The sequence below is a fragment of the Podarcis muralis genome, chromosome 2 (assembly GCF_964188315.1).
Source record: "Podarcis muralis chromosome 2, rPodMur119.hap1.1, whole genome shotgun sequence".
Lineage (NCBI taxonomy): Eukaryota > Metazoa > Chordata > Lepidosauria > Squamata > Lacertidae > Podarcis > Podarcis muralis.
In genome coordinates this window covers 69,066,168-69,088,106 of record NC_135656.1, presented here as the reverse complement: position 1 = coordinate 69,088,106, position 21,939 = coordinate 69,066,168, and the positions used below count along the sequence as shown (strand labels likewise).

General features: G+C 45.5%; 1 protein-coding gene across 2 annotated transcripts; it reads left to right on the top strand.

The window, feature by feature from the left end:
• Positions 1-1,314: 1,314 nt before the first annotated feature.
• On the top strand, positions 1,315-19,747 carry GFRA3 (GDNF family receptor alpha 3). 2 transcript variants are annotated; one of them, XM_028718551.2, is made up of 8 exons: positions 1,315-1,836; positions 8,735-9,013; positions 10,210-10,302; positions 11,137-11,464; positions 12,709-12,818; positions 13,506-13,640; positions 15,522-15,661; positions 16,363-19,747. In XM_028718551.2, exons 1-8 carry the CDS (start codon positions 1,791-1,793, stop codon positions 16,501-16,503), a joined length of 1,272 nt encoding a protein of 423 aa, XP_028574384.2. In that variant the 5' UTR covers positions 1,315-1,790; the 3' UTR covers positions 16,504-19,747. The 2 variants fall into 2 exon arrangements, with proteins under 2 accessions (XP_028574384.2, XP_028574383.2); XM_028718550.2 differs by lacking the exon at positions 1,315-1,836 and adding an exon at positions 7,242-7,386.
• The last annotated feature ends 2,192 nt before the right edge of the window (positions 19,748-21,939 follow it).

The following is a 21,939-nucleotide window of genomic DNA, read 5'->3' as shown; positions in this document are numbered from 1 at the left end:
AAGAAAGTGTGAGACTTTGGGAATCATAGTGGACAGGTTAATGAAGACGTTGACCCAGTCTGCAGCAGATGATCCAAAGCATGTTTACAAGCAAGTCCCACTAAATTCAATGCAATGTTCCCTCAGCTATGTGGAATTACAGTCTTAAGTTTACCTCTCCAATTGCTCTACTAGGTAAGTGAATGGCAGAGCCATGCTGTCCATGTTCTACTGAGAAACGGGAGCTCACTCTGTCATGGGGATTCAAACTGCCGACCTTCTGAACAGCAAGCCCTAGGCTATGTGGTTTAACCCACAGCGCCACCAGCATCCCATAAAATATAAAGGGAGAGTCCTACTATTTAGTGGGTGGTGGCAGCAGATGTCTTAAGGGACTGACTTTGGTGACATACCTGGGGGACAAGCCTTTGTTAAAGGACGGGAGGCAATGTCCCACACAGTATTTAAAGTTTCTGTTCAGACATTGTATGAAATAACACCTGCAGGATGCTGAAAATGGAAACTCAAAACTGGTTTTCAATGAAAGTATATAAAAATGCTTTAAAGATATAAGGTCACTTCTGAGGAGCCTGAGCCATGAAGGACCTTAAATATAAGTCTGAGCTGAAATTTTATTTGTGAATAAGAATAATGGATCAGTTGAAATATCAAGCTTATTGTAGTATTGTTGCAGTAGAACTGTGTATGGACTTCCCATGCCCTCATAGTCCTTTCTGTTGTCCAATCCTTCAGTTCTGGGAGATTCTTTTGGAGATACCTGGTTTTTCTCCATGATAAACAGGATTTCATTGTTAAGCCTAGCTATCTCACTGCTCATTCTTGACTTCAGAACACTAGTGCATATAGAAAATTGGTGTGGAATACAGTTGATAGTGAAAATCATTTTATCCCTACACCAGCCTCTCAAGGATGCCCAAACGTTTTGGAAATTCAAGTAAACCTGTTGTAAGGCAAACCACACTTGCAGCCACACTAGATGGACCAATAACGCTGTGTGCTAAATCTGCCCCCCTCCCTCCTCTCAGATTTAACTGAAGTGTTGAAGGAAGACTGGGTGAAATTTATATGCTTCCTTTATGTTTTAAAATGGCGTGCGGCATGAGCAATATTTGCAAACAGTTCAAACAGTGTTGGTTTTGAGCTCGTTTATTTATTTGCACCCCTCACGAGCGCGAGAGCAACACGGCGCGAGGAAATGTGCGCGCGCCAGAAGAACGCCTGAGCGGCGACAAAAGCGAAGGCGACACGCCCGTTTTCCCGGGCGGCGTTTTCAGACCTGGGGGGGGGGGGGAATAAACCCGTCCTCTCTGCTTTTCCGGACGAGGTTCCACAGCTCACAAAATTCAAAGGCAACAGGGTCCGCTCCGCCTCCTTGTGTGAGGGGAAGCGTCCTCCCAGCGCCAAAAACCAAATCCCAAGGCCACGACGGGGCTGACCCCGTCCCCTACTCCCAATCCATACCGCTACCCCACCCAGAGATAGCAAGCGCCCTAGCGCGAGGCGGACCATTCCTGCCGCGCTCCGCCAGGACGCTACTCCTGCGCCCCTCCCCTCGCGCGCCGGCGGCGAGTTCCCGCCTCCCGCTGTAGCTCCGCGCGCGCACCTGCCCCGCGCGAGCTGAGAAGGCGAGTCCCCGCGAAGGCGGGACGACGAGGGCAGGTTGGCAGCAGGTGGCCACGCGAGGCTGCCCAGTCCCCGCTGAACTAGCGGAGCATGTGAGCCCTTCCCTCGCAAGACCGGCTCGGAGTGGAGTGACCGCGCGCGCTGCGCCTGCTGCGCTTCCCTCCGCCATGGGCCTCCCTTTGCTGCTGGGGCTGCTGCTGCTCTCCCGAACCGGTAATGGGGCGTCGCGGGGGGCGGGCGCCGTTGAGAAAGGGGTCCGGTGCGGGGAAAAGGCGGTGTTGGATCTGCTGTATGTTTTCTACCCTACCCCACCCTACCCCACCTCCGTTCATGGGGGGCTTGCTTGGCGCCCCTCGTCGTCGTGCGGGGCTGGCTCTGGGGTTGCGGGCATAGAGAATTGGGCACTCTGGGGCGGGTCAAGGGAGAAGTTGTGTGTCCATCCGCGCCTTTTAGCTTTTGTTTTGCGCCCGCTGTCTCTAATAGGACCATCCTTTCTCTGTGTGTCCCAAGGCAAAGAGGGTCTGGAATCCTATGTCCGTCTTGCTGCGAGGCGAGCCCCCTGAGCGGACTTTGCTTCCATGTAAGCCCGCTCAGGATCGGGCTGCGCGTGTCTCTCGGCGGGGCGGTGTCTGGACAGTCGTCCAGGTTTCTGATCCAGCGCGCGCTCGGCGTCTCGGATTTGCAGGCGGCGACGGGGAGGACTGTCTGACCACCCTGTTTGCTAATCACGTTGGGTGTGTTCAGGCTAGGCAGATCCCCGATGGCGTTATTGATGGGTGCTGGGAGAGAAAGGAAAGAGGGATGTACGATCATATAATAGGCTACGGAGGAACAGCGCAGTCCCCATTCCGCCGCTTGCTAACGGAGGGGAGAAAGTGCCTGTTGCTTACGGGGTAGCTGATCTGCCGGAATAAAGATTTGATCGCAGATTTCCATTTCGAGTGCCAAGGCTGCTTTCTCTGTCGGAGAAACTTTCGGCAAGTGGCTGCCAAGCTGTTTGCTGGCCAGAGAAGGGCTGTGACCCTTTCCTCAGCCAGAGAATTAGAGCCGCTCCGCCGCGGGCTGTAGGAGCAGTTTGCAATGTGCAACTCGCCTGCTCGATGGGGTCGTGTTCTTATAAATTGGCCCGAAATTAGATCTGTGTATGTTCCGATTGTGGAATATGATCAGAAGGGTTTTTCACATGACGTTTATATATATTTTAAATATATGCATATGTATGGTCTGCATTTAATTTGCATATCCTACACTGGCTATATTGGTTTTTAAATTGCGTTTCACACTTGTCAGGGGCAACATCAGGGGACAGCTATCTCCGTCTAGCTCTGTGAGCTTCCCAGACAGATTTGTTTGATACAGAGTACTGTTAGGTGGATCCTTGGTCTAATATAACATAGAAAGGTCTAATCAAACATGGACAGCTCTTGGGTTGCTAATGCAGGAAGGAAAGATGAAGAGGACCATTTTAAAATGAAATGCACATTCCATCTGATGTGAATTTTAGCATGGCATTATCTGTCATGCTGCTGCGGGTGGAATCTTCCAAGGATGACCTAGAGCTCTCCAAAGCAGCTCATACCATGGGGCAGCAAGGCGCCGGGGGATATTGGACAGCCACTGAGCCCTAGGAAGCACAGGCACCTGAAGGTGCAGGCTTAGTTAGGCACTGGAGTGCAAGCCTGAGGAACAAGCACTACACCAGAGTAAAGTGATACTTGTGTGAAAAAAGCTATTCACGAGTAGACCAAATCCTCAGGCAACCCAGATGCCCTGCTGCTGTGCTCAGACTAAAAATCATTCAGTTCATGGCACAAAGTGCTGTAGCCGTAAATTTGCTCCATTGCCCTGGCTGTTCAATTCAAGACCTCCCCCACACCTCACATTTTGACTTCAGATTGCCTTTGACCTTGCTTCTTAGCCTGCCCCTGGGTTTGAACATGCAACTAATACCAAACTGAGTCCAGTACTGTCCATGGTTAACTGTCAGCTGCTCTGTCCTTGCGTCACCTGGAACAGGACATTGTAAACTAGGGAAATACTGGTAATGGGGTGGGGTTTTTTGTATCATGAATGAAAATATCACAGAAAGGGCTGTTGTGTTTACTGTATCTGTGATCTGAAAATATAAAACATACTTTTGTTAGAATAGCTCTAATCTGCTCACTTTCCTGCATTAACATCATTAACACATGCACAGATTGCATGGGAGTGAGTCAAAATGCTTTGTCAAACATGAAAACACTATTCTGCTTTCTACCCTGTATTAACATACAGTAATTCACAAGTGACTCATTCCAGACTAAACTAATATGAAGACTTCTTTTATTTTTGAAACTTGTATTCATCTTTAGTTTGCGTGGTAGAATTGAACTCTTACCTTTGGGATAAGGCAATATAGAGTTTTAAGGCTACAATCCTGTGCACATTTACTCAACAGAAAGGATACAATGAGCCCTTTCTGTGGTGGCTCCCTGCTTGTGAGATGCTCTCTCCAGGGAGGCCCACCTGGTGCTTTCTTGCATATCTTTAGAAGCCAGGCAAAAACATTCCTTTTCTCTCAGGCCTTTGGCTTATTAAACAACCTATGGCCTTTTAAACTGTGTGTGTTTATGGGTGTTTATTATTTTTGTTTTACTATGTTATGCATTTTTGTTTTTTATATTGTAAACCACCCTGTGATCCTCAGATGAAGGGCAATAAAGAAATTTAACAAGTAAATGAAAATATACTGCTTGGTAAACAGGAGTAGGGTCAGCCTTTATGGAACCACATGCATTGTTCACTTGCAGGGGAACCAAATTTCCTTCCTTGGATCCCCCACAGAATTGGTTCACAAACTTTAATCTAGAAACATAACACAATGACGATTATATTAATTTTAGATAGATATACCACTGGCTGGATGCGGGTGGCACTGTGGTCTAAAGCACTGAGCCTAGGGCTTGCCGATTGGAAGGTTGCCGGTTCGAATCCCCACGACGGAGATCCCCGTTGCTCAGTCCGAGCTCCTGCCAACCTAGCAGTTCAAAAATACGTCAAAGTGCAAGTAGATAAATACCGTATTTTTCGCTCTATAGGACACACTTTTCCCCCTCCAAAAATGAAGGGGAAATGTGTGTGCGTCCTATGGAGCGAATGCAGGCTCCTATAGTGCAAGTAGATAAATAGGTACTGCTCCAGCGGGAAGGTAAACGGCGTTTCCATCCGCTGCTCTGGTTTCACTAGAAGTTGCTTAGTCATCCTGGCCACATGACCTGGAAAACTGTCTGTGGACAAACGTCGGCTCCCTTGGCCAGTAAAGCAAGATGAGCGCCGCAACCCCAGAGTCGTTCGCGACTGGACTTAACTGTCAGGGGTCCTTTACCTTTACCTTATTACCACTGGCTACTTTTAATGACCTGGGAGATATGTGTGACCACCTGTACTGAGAGATGTTGAATCAGTATCCATCACAAGCGGTAAGAAACACAATAAGAGTCCTGATAGATCAGATTGAAAGTACATCTAGTCTAGCATCTCATTTCCCATATCTACAAGCCAGCTGTCTCTGGCAACTCCGCTAGTAGCACATGAACACAACAGCACTCTCCTGATGCTGTTCCCCTTTAGCTGGTATTCAGAGGGAATCTGATTCTGGAGGTAGTATATAGCCAGCATGGATAATATTCTTGATTGAGTAATAAAGAGTAATTTAGTAGTGAAATGTGATGTTTAGCACTACCCATCTGCTATATCACTGACTTTCTGTGTGTATTGAAACAGCATTTGGTGACGTTATATCTGTCAGCATTTACTTCTCTATTGAAATTATGCAGAACATCATAGCTAATGACCCTATATCCCTTGCTTCTCCCTTTTGCATCTCACAGGGCATTGGTAAACAGTATGGTAGTTAGCAGCATGTAGCATTTTAATCACCATGTAAAAATGGTGAAGGTTATTATTTTCTCTAGAGAAACTGCTCAGTTTCTTTTTTGTGGTTTAAACCCCTAGTTCATGCATGACCAAACTTGGCCCTCCAAATGTTTTGGGACTACAATTCCCACTGTTAGCTAGGGATGATGGGAGTTGTAGTCCCAAAACATCTGGAGGGCTAAGTTTGGCCATGCCTGCCCCAGTTCATCTGCTTACCTGCCTTTGAGCTGTTCCCCTGGGCTTAATTGATCCAGAAAGGGTGATCTGTGCTGGCGCTCATTACCTCCTTGCATCCTTGCTTCTGCAAGTGGCACCCTAAAATTCCAGGCAGCGACAGAGGATCTAGGCCGAGCATTGTCAGATCCAAGACATTACGCTTAATGCCAGACTGCAAAGGTTCATTAGAGCTGCTGTGGGCCTTGGGCACCAGATGACAGGTGAGGAGCCAACCCTGCAGTAGAACAACTGTCCCACTTCAGCTTCAGAGAGTGCTATAGCTGAAACTGGTTGTGCACCAGCAGCTGGTGTTGGAAGCTCCTTTGCAGTCCTTGTTGGGCACACTGGGCAAAGAGGACCTGTTGCCTGACCCCTTGTTGCTTGTTATTTCTCTTTTTTCCCTAGGCAGCCAGCTATCCATCCTGGCCCCACTTCCCTTCCTCTACTTCTGCATCTCCTCCCTGGTGCATGTCTCATTTGCAGCCAGCTTCTGTTTCTGTAGTGGGCTGTACTCCTGTTGGCTGTACTCCCATCCCCAAGGTTTAGGGGACTTCCTGCCCAGGTAGGACAAGGTTGGTGGTTGGTAGTGCTCCCCCACACCCAGGGGTAAGCCTATCACTGGCACAACACTTCCATCCACCTGGCTGCTCTTTGGATTGTGGGCTGTGATTGCCCTGATTAGACAGTTGCCTGGCCCTTCCTCCCTTCCCTGCACAAATGGTTGTGGTATCCCTGCAGATGGTTGTGTTCCTCCTGCCATACGAGGTGTGGTGGTGGGAGAGACATGGAAGATGGTTGCAGCAGCTATACTTTGTAAGACAGTTGCCCCCTTTCCCCTGCATATCTCTGTGGGGTGCTCTATAGTCAAATCCCTGCCATACATTTAAAATACATCTAAAGCACATGGCTCTCTAAAAAATCCTGGAAACTTTTATCTACCCATCACAGAGTCACAATTCTCACAATTCTATGTGGGAAGCCCATGTGCTTTAAGTGTATGCTGTGGAAGTGATCTGTCCGAATTTCATAAAGTCTGTTAAGTGTATAGTAAGAATGCTTGGGATTCAATAGATGTTAACCAAGCCATAATAAAAATTGAAAATCAATATGCGAAGAGAAACACTGAATGTAAATCAAAAGCACACTGGGGGAAATGAGAGATGGTGGACAGGAATAGGAGTGTTTTAGAATGGGGCCATATTTCTATGTTGGGGTGGGGAACCTTTTTCAGTTTGAGGGCCACATTCCCTCATGACACACCTGAGAGGGGTGGGGAAAGCCGGAGACAAAAGTGGATGGGGCTCTTATTTTTCTACCGAAAGCTCCATTCCCAGCCAGTGGCGTAGCGTGGGTTGTCAGCACCCGGGGCAAGGCAAGTAAATTGCTCCCCCTAACCCATGGATTTGCGCCCCCAAACCCTAACCCCCAGATTTGCGCCTGGTGCGGCCGGCACCCCCTGCACCCCCCACGCTACGCCACTGTTCCCAGCCACACACATGCCAGAGATTTCTAAAGGCCCTCATGCGCACGTATCTTTCCATTTTCCATCCAGTCAAGGAAGAAGCTTTATCACAATCCAAGGACACATTCCAGACAGACAAAGGCACTTGAGGAGAGCACCGAGCAAGGCTGGTGAGGGATAAGGCCAAGCTAGAGGAGTTCAGACCTCAAGGGAGCCCCAAGGGCCAGATAGATCTAGTGGGCCACATTTGGACCCTGGGCCTGAGTTCCCCCACCCCTGTTGTATGTGATAGAAATTTGAGGAGCGTTTCATTTCTGCAACTGTCATTTTTCAAGGACAAGAACATCTGCCCTTCAAGCATGGTTCAGTCTGCGCTGTTCTCCATTTGGCTCACATTCAAATATAGAAACCACTGCAGTAACTGGTTGGACCTGAAATGAGTCTATTTATTAGTGGTTATAGTAAGATGCCAAACGTGATACCAGGAAGTCTGTCTGTAGCTGTCATTTCTGTCACTTATGTAAGTATCAGGACGTGAGTCTGGAGCTGGTGCCAAATTGCTGAAGTGGACTGGAGGTTCAAACAGCACTGCTGTCAAAGACTGGGCCCATCTATTTCACCAAAATGTAGATTTCCACCAAAATTCAACACCAAAGTATAATCCTGCCCAACTGGACACTGCTGCTTTTTTTAAAAAAGGCTTTAGAAACTCTTGATTTTATGTCAGAAGAATAGATTAAAGTGTGGAGATCTTCCTTTCTTCTAAAAAGCAAGGAGTGGTGATCTTTACATGCTAGCAGTTATCAATTGCCAACAGCAAGAGGTAGATAAATTAGATTTGTAAAAAGAACTCTCATACACATCCGTTGGAATATCAAAATAAAAACCATACTATAGCAATGGGAGGAATTAAGTGTAGCACTATGGCGTTTGTTTTGTCAGAACAAGCTTTTCAGCTTGCCAGATGGAACAACACCCTTTCTCTTCCCGCTTTACACTGTTTTGAGACTTCTTCCAAATTGGGGACGAAACTAGGCTTTATTTCATCCGGGTCAAAGACCCAGTTTGGCACACCCCCACCCCTACATTTACACACACACACACACACACAGGGAGCCTCAGTGGGAGTCCTCTGGAGGCTTAACATAGGGCAAGAGAAAGACTACCCCCCTCCCCGTAGTTACAGCTCTGACTGAACTCACCCCCCCCCCCAAAAAAAAGCCAGTGAGGGAAGTCCTGTTGCACTAGCTGGAGTCCTTGTCTTTGTTTCCTCCAGTAGGACTTGTTACTTGAATCCCACACATCTCTCTCTCCCCCCCCCTTGATAATATGAACAACAGGATAGGCAAAGCATAGATGTGTGCTAATCCACATTAGTGATTGTGGCAGTATAAACATTCCAGATTGCTTAATTCAGCAAAAAGCAGGAGCTTATGCTTGTGCCCTTGAAGGGATGAGAAAGTGGCTGCAGTATGTGAATTTATGAAATGCTAACACACACTCTCTCTCCTTGAACAGGAGGCCTCCTTGTTCTCTCTCTTGATCAGCCGCACACCTGTATAACAGCAGAGACCCTTTGCTTGGCTGAGCCTGCCTGCAGCGCCGCTTATCAGACCTTGCAAAACTGTTCCCAGTCTTTATCCAAGAGCAGTTTCCTCCCTGACCAAGAAACCAGGAACAGATGCTTGGCGGCAGAAACATTTGTAAGAAACAGTTATTTTCAGGAATGCAAGTGTCACCGGCGCACACGAAAGTTGGAGCAGCTGTGCCTGCGCATCTACTGGACTGTTCATTTTGGTGAGATAGAAGCTTTGCTCACTCTTCATTTTGTATTATCACTGGTGGCGGGAGGATAAGAATTGTGTGCCCCACTCCAGAGCAATACCTGAATATCTGGGAGAAGACCCTTGGACCTGATTGCAAAAACAAAACAAAAATATTTGCACCAAGTCAAGACTAGCAATTGTCTGGCTGACCAGAAAGCATCTCCCCAGGGTCTCAGTCTTCCTACATCTAGCCTTGTTTCTTGAAATTCTTTTTAACCAGAGATGCTGGGGGTTGATTTTTGGATCTTCTGCTATGGCTCCTCCCAAAGAATAGAAAGCTATTAGAAACCCATTGCTTAATTTTTGCTACCTTGAAATTTTATTTTCCACGATGGTTTACAAAAAGAATAAAAACATATATATTTGAATGTTTACATTGACAATATTCTAAAATAGATGTCAAAATAAAAAAAGATCCCTCATAATTGTTTTTTAGACTGAGCAGGATATTAAGGTGTGGTTCTTCTCTTTCTGTTAATTAAAATCTTAAGCATTTCCTGCTTAGTTTTATGTGCCCCGGCCCCCGCATTAAGGAGCCAACTGGGAACATGTAGATAGACTTCTTTTCCACATGCAGCTGCCTGCAAGTGCTCTCCCACGCTGAAGGTGGAGGGCCTTCTCTGTTGTGGCCTCTCCTTTATGGCATAACAACATCATCAACAACAACAACAATTTATTATTTCTACCCTGCCCATCTGGTTGGGTTTCCCCAGCCAGTCTGGATGGCTTTCAACAGAACATTAAAAACAGAATAAAACTTCAAACATTAAAAACTTCCCTGAACAGGGCATGCTGTCCCTTGGGGCATTTTCCCTTTTTTGCCAATTATTTTTACTGGTTTTCCAAAGTTTTCCTTGCACCTACATTAATAAATGTTGGTACCAGGCAAATAGTTTTAAATTCACCCAGTTTTTTTATGAAATTATTTTTTAATGCTGTATCATTGTTTTTAATTTAGCTCTGAAAGAATTTTAATCTGTGCTAGATTGACATGTGTTTTAGCTTTGTATTGCTCTTGTGATTTTATGTAAATGGATATGTTTAGAGTTGCATTCTGCTGCCTTGGTTACCTTTTTTTAAGAGTTCATATTTTGTGATTTTCTGTTTTATTCATTACATGCATAACTTATAGTGTGACTCCTAAGTAAATAAATTTATTTTGCACAGATGACTTTCATTTAGAGGTGTCACCCTATGAAGATGCAGACAATGAAGACTCTTCAAAGACCAATTACAACAAACTGTCAACTAGGATTTCAGGTAGAACCTATACTAACATTTGGTTGTCTTTTCTTTTCCTCAGGACCTACATACTACAGCTGAGTTTTTTTAGGGAGAAAGGAAATGTTTTATAAGCAATTTAAAGGTAGCGTCAAGCAGACTAATGCTAGGATGCCAGGATAAACATATGGTCTAGAGGTGAGGGATATCAGCATAGACCAAAAATAAAACACAAACTCAAATCTGAAAGGCAGAAATAACTGTTATTATAATGTAACAGAAAGCAGAAAGTATAAGACTCTCAAAGATAAAGTAGTCCTGTGAGGTAAATTTTCCACAGAAAAAAAGTTTTAGTCTGAGAGGAATCTTCTGAGAGGTAACAGCAGTAGCAGCCAAAAGAAAGCTCACTGGGTATGTAGAAGGTATCACACCTTTTGATGTGTGTACACAGAGAATAGGAGTGCGCCACCCACCAAAACTCTGGCCTAGTATAAAATCTTCCCAAATGAGGTTCTGCATAAGGGTAGAACCCATCTATGTGATTGCTTCCCCCAGCCTTCAAGTCTACTCTGATGCTGCACAGAGTATCTGGGTAGATTACCCAGGGCAGCAACACCAGTGTGCATGGTGCTTTTCAGAGCACAGAAGGACAAGTGCCTACTCCAAGGAGTCTACAATCTAAAGCTTCACACAGGGCAAACTATGAAGGAAAATGAAGCAGGTGTAAATAAATGAATTTCTGAATTGCAAAGTGATATTGGAAATTGCTTCGACTACATTTTCTTCGTGTTTAATCCACATCTTCATGGAAATAATCTCTGGAACCCACTACATATTCTTGTCTTTCTGTCACTTTTGTTGGCTCCCATATAGCTATGGATAGGACAAATCCCTGCCTGCATGCCACAAACGTTTGCCACTTGAACCACAAGTGCATGCGTCTGCGCTCACTCTATGCCCAGACTTGCAGCACAGAGACCACCTGTGATCGGCGCAGATGCCACCGACACCTGAGACACTTCTTTGAGAGGATCAGCGCGGATTTCACCAAAAGCCTCCTCTTCTGCCCTTGTCAAGACGAGGTCTGTGGTGAGCGGCGCTGGAATACCATTGTCCCGGAGTGCTCTTTCCAGAGCAGCAGCAGCAGCAAGCCAAACTGCCTCGTCCTGTTGGACTCCTGCCTGAAGGACAATATCTGCAAGTAGGTCTGGCACCAAGGGCGTTGGGTTGGCTGCCATAGTAAACTATTAGTTGTATGAGGCACAAGTAACTGGATCCTAAGGCGGATTGTACACTTGATATAGCAAAAGAAGGAAGTAAAACAATATGTTTCCATAATGCCTAACAATTTAGATAGTCCCGGTCTACACACATTTTAATTTTAAAATGCAGTCTGTACATTTTTGAAACAGCAGATCCGGAGAAGCATCACCTAAATCAGGGATGGACAATTTCTACATACTTGAGAGCCACTTTATTCTCCAGACAGATGTCTGTGAGCCAGAGGTGGTCAGTTTCATAATAAAATTGGAGACCATCTAGTAAGAAGGACTTTGCTCTTAAGGAGAGCATATGCTCAATATGTATGTTTATAAAAGGTAAAGGATCCCTGGACAGTTAAGTCCAGTCAAAGGCAACTATGGGGTGTGGCGCTCATCTCGCTTCAGGCCGAGGGAGCCAGTGTTTGTCCACAGACAGCTTTCCAGGTCATGTGGCGAGCATGACTAAACCATTTACCTTCCTGCCACAGCGGTACCTATTTATCTACTTACAGTGGTGGGCTTTTGAATTGCTAGGTTGGCAGAAGTTGGGACAGAGCAACAGGAGCTCCCCCCATTGCGTGGATTCGAACCACTGACCTTCCAATCAGCAAACTCAAGAGGCTCAGTAGTTTAGACCACAGCGCCACCCGGTCCCCTTGTACATTTGTATATTACATTAAACATGTGAGAGTTGTAGGACTAACATGTCTGTTCTATAAAGTATTTTTGGTTAAACCGCCAGTTGCCAGAAAACACTGCTTCAGGGGCCATGTAAGCCATGAGCCATCAGTTGCCCATTCCTAATGTAGCTACAGTGGTACCTCAGGTTAAGAACTTAATTCGTTCTGGAGGTCTGTACTTAACCTGAAACTGTTCTTAACCTGAAGCACCACTTTAGCTAATGGGACCTCCCGCTGCTGCCACGCCGCCAGAGCACGATTTCTGTTCTCATCCTGAAGCAAAGTTCTTAACCTGAAGCACTATTTCTGGGTTAGCGGAGTCTGTAACCTGAAGCGTATGTAACCTGAGGTACCACTGTATTACTTTTAAGATGAAGATCTATGATGTTGCTTGGCTTTGCATTAAAAGTGGCTTTGGTTTATAAACTACAGTACAAATGAATAAAGCAATCTCTGTAGTGGTAAAGAAAGCCCTCGTTCTGATAGTTGTTATCTTCCACCAGATCCCGGCTGGCAGACTTCCAAGAGCAATGCAAGCCTTCAGGCACATCTTCAGATGGCTGCTCTCCGCACAACCATGCTGCATGCCTTGAGGCTTACATGGGGATGGTTGGTATGTGCTGGGCCCAGAGGAATTCACTGGGAGCTTGATGAGGGTTATACCATTAGACATACCTGGGGTGTGTGTGTGCAATGTAAGGTCCTGCCTTCCCGGTCTATGGAACAGAGAGTGAGAAAGGAGCGTAAGCTTCTCTGAGCTGTAGGAAACTGCCTCTTCTGAAGACTTGGTCCATCTTCCTTCCCCTTATAGCTGAATACTATTCCACTTTCACGTTCACTCTGAAGTTGGAGGAGGAACATTAACCATCAGTTTCTTATGTTAGGTGGTTATTGGTTATTAGCCATGGTAACGAAATGGAGTATCCATGTCTAGAAGCACTACACCTCTGATTTTGATATACTGATGCCAGAAACAGGATCACTATCCCCTTCATGCCCTGCCTATGAAGCATTTGGCTGACCACAGCAACAGTGTGGTTGTGCTTTAGTTAATTACAATTTTTAAAATTAGATATATTTTTATACCTTGCCCTTCCGCCAATCTGGAGCACAGAGCGACTTCACATCAGAAATCCTTAGAAGGAGGTTGAGATTGGCAGGATGTTGAATTGAGCAGATTGAGATAGCAGATTCCGGGGTTATGGAAAGCATGCCTAGACTGGTGGGTCTGTATCTTTTGACTCATTGGTATTCCATATGGGAAAATTCTGACTCTTTGTTTTTTTCGGTCTTGAAATAGGTACACCTATGACCCCCAATTATGCCAGCAATTCCAGTACTGACGTCACACTGTGGTGCTCCTGCAAGGACAGTGGCAATCAGAAGGAGGATTGTGAGCAAGTCCTCAGCTCCTTTGCCAGCAACAGATGCCTCAGTAAGTCATCCAAACATATGCCAGACACTTAGTCCATCTACCCCTTTTGTTATCCCCTTTTCATAATAGTACTAGAAGTCAACTTTTCCCTGATTAAATTGGCAGCAGATTCAGGACAGGCAAAACAAAGTACTTCTCTATCCAGAGAATTCACTGCCACTGGATTTTATGCATATATTAAATTTAAATCCGCCTTTTCATTGAAGCTGCTCAAGAAAATCGGTTTATAAAGGATCAGAAAAATTCATAAGAGAAAGATCTGTCAACTTATTCGTTGTTGAGAAACATCCATAATCTTAGAGGTTGTATGTCAGAAGTTGGCTACAAACAGAGACATCTTGTTCCAGGGTGGGAAACCTTTGGCCTTCCAGCTGTTGTTCCCATCATCCCTGAGGGCAAATTGGCTGGGTCTGATGGGAATTGGAGTCTAGCAATAGTTACCCCTTCCCATCTAGCTAATGGCCTCTTGCCTACATACAAATTTACCAGAGGCATCTAGTCAGCCTCTTTCGGAAACAAAGGTCATTTATTCTCATCCTTTAGGGTACTTCTAGGGTTCTTGTTGCTCGTTAAGCAAGGGATGGGAAACTTGTAGCCCTCCAAGTTGTTACTGGGCTACAGCCCCTATAACTCCTGACTATTGACTATGTTTTGACTGGGGCTCATAAGTGTTGGAATCCAACAGCGTCTGGAAGACCAGAGGCTCCCCACCCCTGTTAATTAATCACTCCGGCATTTACAAATTCATTTGTTCTAACTAGTCCAGTGGACTTTACATCAGCTCATTGATCCTGCTGCTTGAGCATAAAATCAGATATTGGCCCTAATTTTGTCCAAGTCCTTCTCTCTATCTATTATTGTCAACACATCTCTTAAAATGTTTGGTCTTGCTAAGATTTAAATATTTTATGACTGTAAAAGCTCACAGAGGACGTAAAACAGAACCAAAGCTTGCTTGTTAAACATTTAATGCCTCAGCTTCTTATCTGTTTGATTATATTTATGGAAAAGTTTTTCATGTGCCCCCCCCCCCCCCAGTTTAAGATTTGGGCATTTCTTTGACCAAACATGCTTCTCCCCTTTGCAGACATTGACTGGTCTGTGTTCCCTGTATGCTCCCCTACAGCATGAAAACAGCAGCCCAGCTAAATCATGATGCCTAAAGCACAGTGGCAAATTCCGGAGTAGACTTGCAGTGGGTTAATTGCCAAATGCTTCGGCAATCAAAAATCAATTTTAAAAAAATGTTGATTCACAAAAATCAGTCAAACTGTACACAAGGAGTGTGCAGTGTTTTCTTGCTCAAGAGCCATATCCCCTCGTAGGCAACTTTGGGGGAGGGGGGCACACATGCCAATAAGTGGGTGGGGCCAGAGGCAAAAATGAGTGGATTAATAAAAGTGGCTCCTAACTTGGTTCAGCTGGCTGTATTTGACACATGCAAAAAGTCAGAAAATTCCATACATGACTACACAAACACTTCTCTCTGTCATTCAGGCAAGCAAGAGGTGATGGTGCAGTTCAAGGACATATTTGAGTCAGGGAAAAGCACTCAAGAGCACAGAGCAGGGCTGTTGAGAGTGTGGCCTGAGAACGGGGCATGGCTTAGGGTGATTCATGGGGTTTGGAAGGGCCCCTGGAGGGCTACATCTGATGTTCTCTACCCCCACAGTAGATGCATGCATAGCCAAAGCTGAGCAGAAAAGGTCTGCTGGCCCCCTCTCAGGCCATTTCCAGGCACCAATGCATGGGTGTCTTACAATAATTTATCCTGTTAGTTACACCTGTTGCTCAAAGACTCCGGGACCTAGAATGTGTAACCTGACTGTATACACACATTCAGGTCTTCACACAATCTCCTGCGTGTTCTCTGCTTTACAGGAAGTGCAATCCAGTCTCAGATGATCTTAAACCAGAGGAATATGGAGGTTCAGGAGCAGCTGCAGTTCACACCTTCCCTAAATTTTCAGGGAGATGCCACCAGCACAGACGGCACAGTTTTCACTTCAGAAATGCGTTGGGTACGAACCGTTCCTTCTGTTTGACACAAAGCCAGCTTCTTCTGAATCCGTAGCAGGGATATAGGGAACCTGTGGCCCCACAGAAGTTGCTGGTCTCCAAGCTCCCATCAATCCAGTAGTGAGAGACGATGCAGCTGCAGTCCAGCAACATCTGGAGGACCACAGGTTTCCCATTCCTGATCTGTAGCGTAAGTGGAATCAGGTATGTTGTTATGCGCCTGTAAAGCAAATGGTTGGCATAACAAGGTTGCTTTAGTTAAAGGTAAAGGGACCCCTGACCATTAGGTCCAATCGTGACTGACTCTGGGGTTGCTCGCTCATCTTGCTCTATAGGCCAAGGGAGCTGGCATTTGTCCAGCTTCCGGGTCATGTGGCCAGCATGACTAAGCCGCTTCTGGCGAACCAGAGCAGCACACGGAAACGCGGTTTACCTCCCGCCGGAGTGGTACCTATTTATCTACTTGCACTTTGACGTGCTTTCGAACTGCTAGGTTGGCAGAAGTGTGTTCTATTGTGAGAGAAAGTTGAGCAAAGAAGCTGGCACCTTTGTTCCCAGGGATGTTCTCAGGTCTTCCAAGTAGAGCAGGGGACACCATGCAAGTGGAAATGGTGGTGGTGTGGAAAGGAGGGATTCAAATGAGATGATGTGACGGACAGCAGATGTATCCAGTCATGAGTTCTCTCTCTCTCTGCCTTTCTAGGAAGCTGAGAAAAGTAAGATGCAGCCAGAGGTCCTCATGCAAGACGGAAGATCGTTTCCTAACTCTGTCTACTCTGGAGCTCATCTTTCTTCACTCACTTTAACCTCCACGCTGCTCCTTCTGTTACTTGGTCCGCCATAATATCATACATCTGGCATTGCTCCTGACTTGTAATTCCATAAGAAGGGAAACTGGACATTGTTTCATGCCAAAGAGGAAGCACTGACCACTGCAAGCCTCTTCCCAGTGCTCACCCCTTCTGCCTAGAACTCTGCCACTTTCACTCGCTGTTCTATGCAATGTTGGCCTGCCTGTGAAAGGAGCAGGGGTGCTGGTTCTCTTTCCAGTGCCCACAAGGAAAAGAAAGCAGGCTGCTTGGAGATTCTAGGGACCTATTGCCTTCCAATATTTTTTATTTTAAGAGGAAGGCGTCCACTGCCTCTAGACTAGCAAATGAAATGCTATTTCTGGCTTCAGGCGTCTGCCCCCAAATCTGGATCCTCTACTCTTTGGTGGTGTTCAGGGCCATGTGTGTACGCATGTCCATTTCTTTAGACATACAAAACAAAACTTGACAGTGATGCTAAATTGTATCCTCTGCACTTAACCCTTTCTGCCCCTTTGTTGTGACTCATGAGGCATTTAACACCTCAGAGCTAGGCTGGGCTTCTGTATTCATCTCAGTAACATACAACTTTCCTGTCTGGTATTATATGAGCCTTCTAGGCTTTCATAGGAATTTGCATGCAGGCTTACTAAGATTTTACCCACCAGAGTTTCCTCGGAGCAATGAAGTCTATCCCCTGAGCTGCAGAGCAAATATTTTTTTCCATATGTGGCTACCAAGCATCCCTCCACATGCGTTTCTGTACATTCTGTAGCACCAGACATTTATCCATAATGTAATAATTCCAGATGTAAAGATTTCTGTGGTGTAAACTGCTGTTCTTTTGTGCTGCAGTGTTATGTTGTCCATTTCTAGGCACACATTAATAATTCACACCCCCATTGTGTCACCACTTCCTTGTTAGCTGGCTTAAATTTTTGGAAGAGGTAGCAAGCTAACTGCTACAACCTCCCTGTGTTGCTGTTTGGTGGCTGTGAAAGATGCAGTCAGTGTTGCATCTTGTTTCTCTCCTACTCCCCAAGAAAAATAGACAATGTTGTGGCTGCCAAAGTTTCCAAAGTTTGGGAGTGGGTAGGGAACAAGGGCACAATCCATCTTTCCGTGAATGTTCTACCACGTCAACCAGTGACGACAATGCCTCTGTGAATTTCATGTTTTTCTCATCCAGGAATGAGTTACTCATTTGTGCCCAGTGAAGGGGTCTCTGTACTGCCCACCAGCATAGGCTCTGTTTCTGTGTACATTTACTGGTAGACTTTGTCTCAAACATTGAGGTATCATTTGGAAAGGCCTGCCAATCCATTCTGCAGTAGTAATGGTGTTTATTATTATTCCAGCTCTTTACTGAAGGCAAAAAAGGATTTGCTTGTACAGTGGTACCTTTGGTTGCGAATGGGATCCGTTCCGGAGGCCCGTTCGCAACCTGAAAAGAACGCAACCCGCATCTGCGCACACGCGGTTTGCGATTTGCCGCTTCTGCACGAGCGCGTGACGTCATTTTGTGCGTCTGTGCATGCGTGCGCGGGGAAACCCGGAAGTAACCCTTTCCGGTACTTCCGGGTCGCCGCGGGACGCAACCTGAAAACGCGCAACCTGAAGCAAATGTAACATGAGGTATGACTAGCGTTTTTAAAATGTTTGTAGGTGGTTGTAGCTGTACAGATAACTTTGAAAGCATGTCTTCTGAAAAACAAGGCAAGGAATGTGAAAGGGTTACAATAAAAGTTTATTGGTTTTTTTTAAAAAAAGAAAACAAGAAAAATAAATATTGGGTTTGGCAGTGTAATACTGGCACAGAATATGTATTGGATCCAGGCACCTGAAGTGTTGTGGGAACCCAGACCTTGGAACAGGCTTAGTATCCATATAAGCTGAAAGCTTTCGCAACAGTGCAAATGTTTTTACAGCATTCCTTAGGGTAAGCAAGTCCTGAGTGGAAAATCATGGGAAGTCTTAAACTTCATTTGTAAATGCTTTCTCATAAGGCAATTTGCATTTCACAACACTGTTCTCTATTCTATCAGGCTTACTTATACAACATAGCAAGTTACAAACATAAAGTTCAGCAATTTTATCCAGCTAAGAAGCATACTTATTGTAAGATTTCAAGTCCACAACCCAGTCCGCAATAGGTCCAGTACCCATGTGCGGTGGGATTGGTCCCAGTAGAGCAGGGGTCACCAACCTTTTTAGGCCAGGGCATACTTGTGAAATTTTGAAAAACTGCTGTGAGAACAAGTCATAAAATGACAGCTCCAGAGGTGTTTAAATTACACCTTGGGGCATGGCAGAATATATAATGGCTGCCACATCTAAAAGAACAGAAAAAGAGACAGGGCCACAAAATGGTGTGGGAGTGGCCCACAACAGTGCACACAGCCCTGCCATCAATGGGGGGGGGGAAACTTCAGCCTCTTATGCATTCAAAGAGGGAAGCTCTTTGCACCTTCTCTCTGTTCAGAATGTAAGGGAGGGTGTCCAGTCCTGGCATCCATGGAAATGTGGGCATGTTTTTAGACTGGGGGCTCAGTGCAAGCAGCAATTGAGCAAAATATTGTGCATTGGATTTTTAAGGGGATTATTTACGGAGACCTTCCATGGGAACCATAGGAGGTACTTGCAGGCATGCTGGCAACCCTTGCTTGAGCTTTGTTTTCTTGCTCTCCCCTGGTTAGAGTAAGTGGGTGCCTTCTTAGGTCCACGTGCCTGTCTCACCATCCTCTTTCAGCCCCGCTCCCCCTGTCACTTTGCTATAAATTACTTGTGCTCCAGAACATAAACTACTTGCTCTGTGGAGGGAGAGAGGCTGTATGGTGGTAGAGAAGTGTGGTCCCTTTCTCCTCCTCCATGGGTAAGTGGGGGAAGGGGCAAAACTGCTTGCTGGATCTGCAGTGGACTGGATCACGCCCCAACTGCTTTTATTTCTAGTACATTCCACTGAAATTTCATTTTCGGTATCTGGCTGAAGTGACACAGTATTGAGTCTCTGTTGACTTTTCAATGTTGTGACGTTATTTCCTGCTACTTAACATAGTAACAGTGGTAATTTGTCTCTATTGAATACACCAGCAACTCTCATGCCTTTGTTAAAGCTTCAGGGCAATAGAAATCTCTAAAACGTTATCCGTCTTCAAAATACAATTTGGGTCTCTTGGCAAACAGAGGAAGGAGGAGCATTGAGAGCTGCTGTAATGTACATTGCAATATCTTACAAATGTGGTTCAGACTATAATATCCAAAATAAAGTTTATCTTACAACTCTGGGAGTTCCTTTCCTTTACATTCAGCAAAAAATGCACAAAATGTCAGTTCTATCTAGTGATGGCACAGTGCAGGCAGCTCTCACACAACAGGTTTGAAAATGGAACCAAACCAGAGATAAATGTCTAGTCTCTCCTGGCAACCTATGGTGTTAAAATTCAATTGTGTTTATATAACTTGACACAAGAAGCATTGATCCTCAAGCCTCAACTTCTCTATGTGTTGGCATTCATCTGCCTCGAGAGACAATGGAGTGTGCCTCCGGGGGTGAAGTCAAACCGCTATGCTAGCAGCACCAGTAACCTCCTCAGGGTGCAAGCCATGGTGGTGTGTATGGAGGTCCTGGGCTACCCAGACAACAACCCTCTCTTGGCTTCACAGATGTATTCCAAAGACAAGCAGAGCAATATGCTCGGCACCAGCTTGGCTGCAGGAGTTGCCAGAAGGAGGCATGCAAGATGCCATCCAACCGTTTTAGGGAGTCCACTCCAGATTTGTGTAGGGTTTACGCCTTAGCCTTTTCTTCTCCTGAAGATAGCCTGCAAGGCAGCAAAGGTTTAGGATAAGAGTTTTCCTTCTAGACTGGCTACCTTCTCAGGTTGACAAGCCCCATCTGCCCCTCACTTCCCTCTACAGCACATGCAGAAACTGCCCTGGTGATGTAGGAGAGGGACCAGGCAATCACTTGCTCAAGGCCATGCTATGGAAATACAATTTCTTGTGATGCAGGATTTCGGCGAGAACCTGTATCTATAAAGCTTCCATCACACTTGCCAACAAAGACCAGTCTAAGAACTTGGTGAAGAAATAGGTTCATCAGTGTGCCAACTTTGTTAAACAGATACTATTCCATAGGTTCGCTATTCCTCTGGAGATGGGGAAAGGTTAGGTTGGTTGTTTCATCATAGCCTTGGGAGAGTTTATAGTTGATTCGGCATGTGTTCCTGTTGAAGCCCTGGTTGATCTGTGGGAAAAATGAGATAAACCAGATAATGGATGTGATCTCTTCTAAGTACACACTCTTGAATGGCTTTCTGGTACCCCAGGGAACTTGGAGTAATAGCAGCAGGGATAATTAGTAGAATGTAAGTGGAGAAAGGCACATTCTAAATGTGATCAAACACAGGCTAGATCTCACTTTAGATCATACTTGGTGGTGATAGTTGCAAAGAAAGAAGTCTCCCCACCACTATTGCATCCACACACTGCAGTCCAGTGGAACTGTTTAGGTAGCAAGGAGTCTGCAGAGTGTTAGTTCCCAGTGTGAACACCAACAGGTTACAAATAGTTCATTGTGACTTATTTGCTAAGCACTTGGTGGAACATAGAACTCGACATTCATTCCAAACTGCACTTGACATGCATCTTTTACCTGCAGGTTTTCTGTGTTGTTTTTTAAAACGCAAATTGCATTAGCTCGAGAGGGGAATCTGCTAATTAACCTCTTCCTCCCTTGCTAAATCTTAACCACTGCTGGTGGTTAAGTTCCAGATGTTTCTGGGTGACATGAGGTAGCAGATTGCCCTGGTAGATGACCTACATCAGGAGAAAATGTGATGTTGATTCTTCTGAACCTCTCAGCAACTTTCAGTACCATCAGTCCTAGTATTTGGGACAATTTGGATTGGGAATTAGATATACTGTACTATGCTTCTGTTGTCCAACTCCTATATAACACACAGGTCTCATAAAGTGGTGGGGGAGGACTTTGGCTTTGTGCAGTGGCATCTGTGGCTATGGAGCAAACTTCTAGGAGAAGTTTGGAGCTAGGTGTTGTTGGCATATCAATGACACCCAGTTCTGCTTTTCTTATAATTTAGATGTAGCAGTGGATGTCCTGAACAGATGCCTTCACTTGAAACAATAGGTTGGCTAACAAGCTAAACCCAGACAAGATGGAAGTAGTGCTGATGAGTAGGGCTTGGCAAGTCCTATTTAAGTCAACAGCGAGTGATAATGGCTTTGTGTGACAAATGGCATCTGTGGCACACAGTACCATTCTTCAACTGCTTTGCCAACTGCACCTCATCTTCGAGAGAGCCTTCTCACAACTTTCCATACTTTGGTAACACGCAAGAATTATTGCTGTGGTGTTTGCACATGGACTTTCCTTTGAAGAACATTTGGAAACTTCGGTAAGCTCAGATTCCAGTGACCAGGTTGCTAACAGGGATCTACTACACTGCACC

What these genes read in the sequence shown, in the direction of transcription:
- GFRA3 (XM_028718550.2), top strand. Translation starts at nt 7,251, where the DNA reads ATGCCAGAGATTTCTAAAGGCCCTCATGCGCACGTATCTTTCCATTTT. An exon ending in CTACTGGACTGTTCATTTTG is followed by an intron (nt 9,014 to 10,209) that starts GTGAGATAGAAG and finishes TATTTTGCACAG; the next exon opens with ATGACTTTCATTTAGAGGTG. An exon ending in ACTGTCAACTAGGATTTCAG is followed by an intron (nt 10,303 to 11,136) that starts GTAGAACCTATA and finishes GCTCCCATATAG; the next exon opens with CTATGGATAGGACAAATCCC.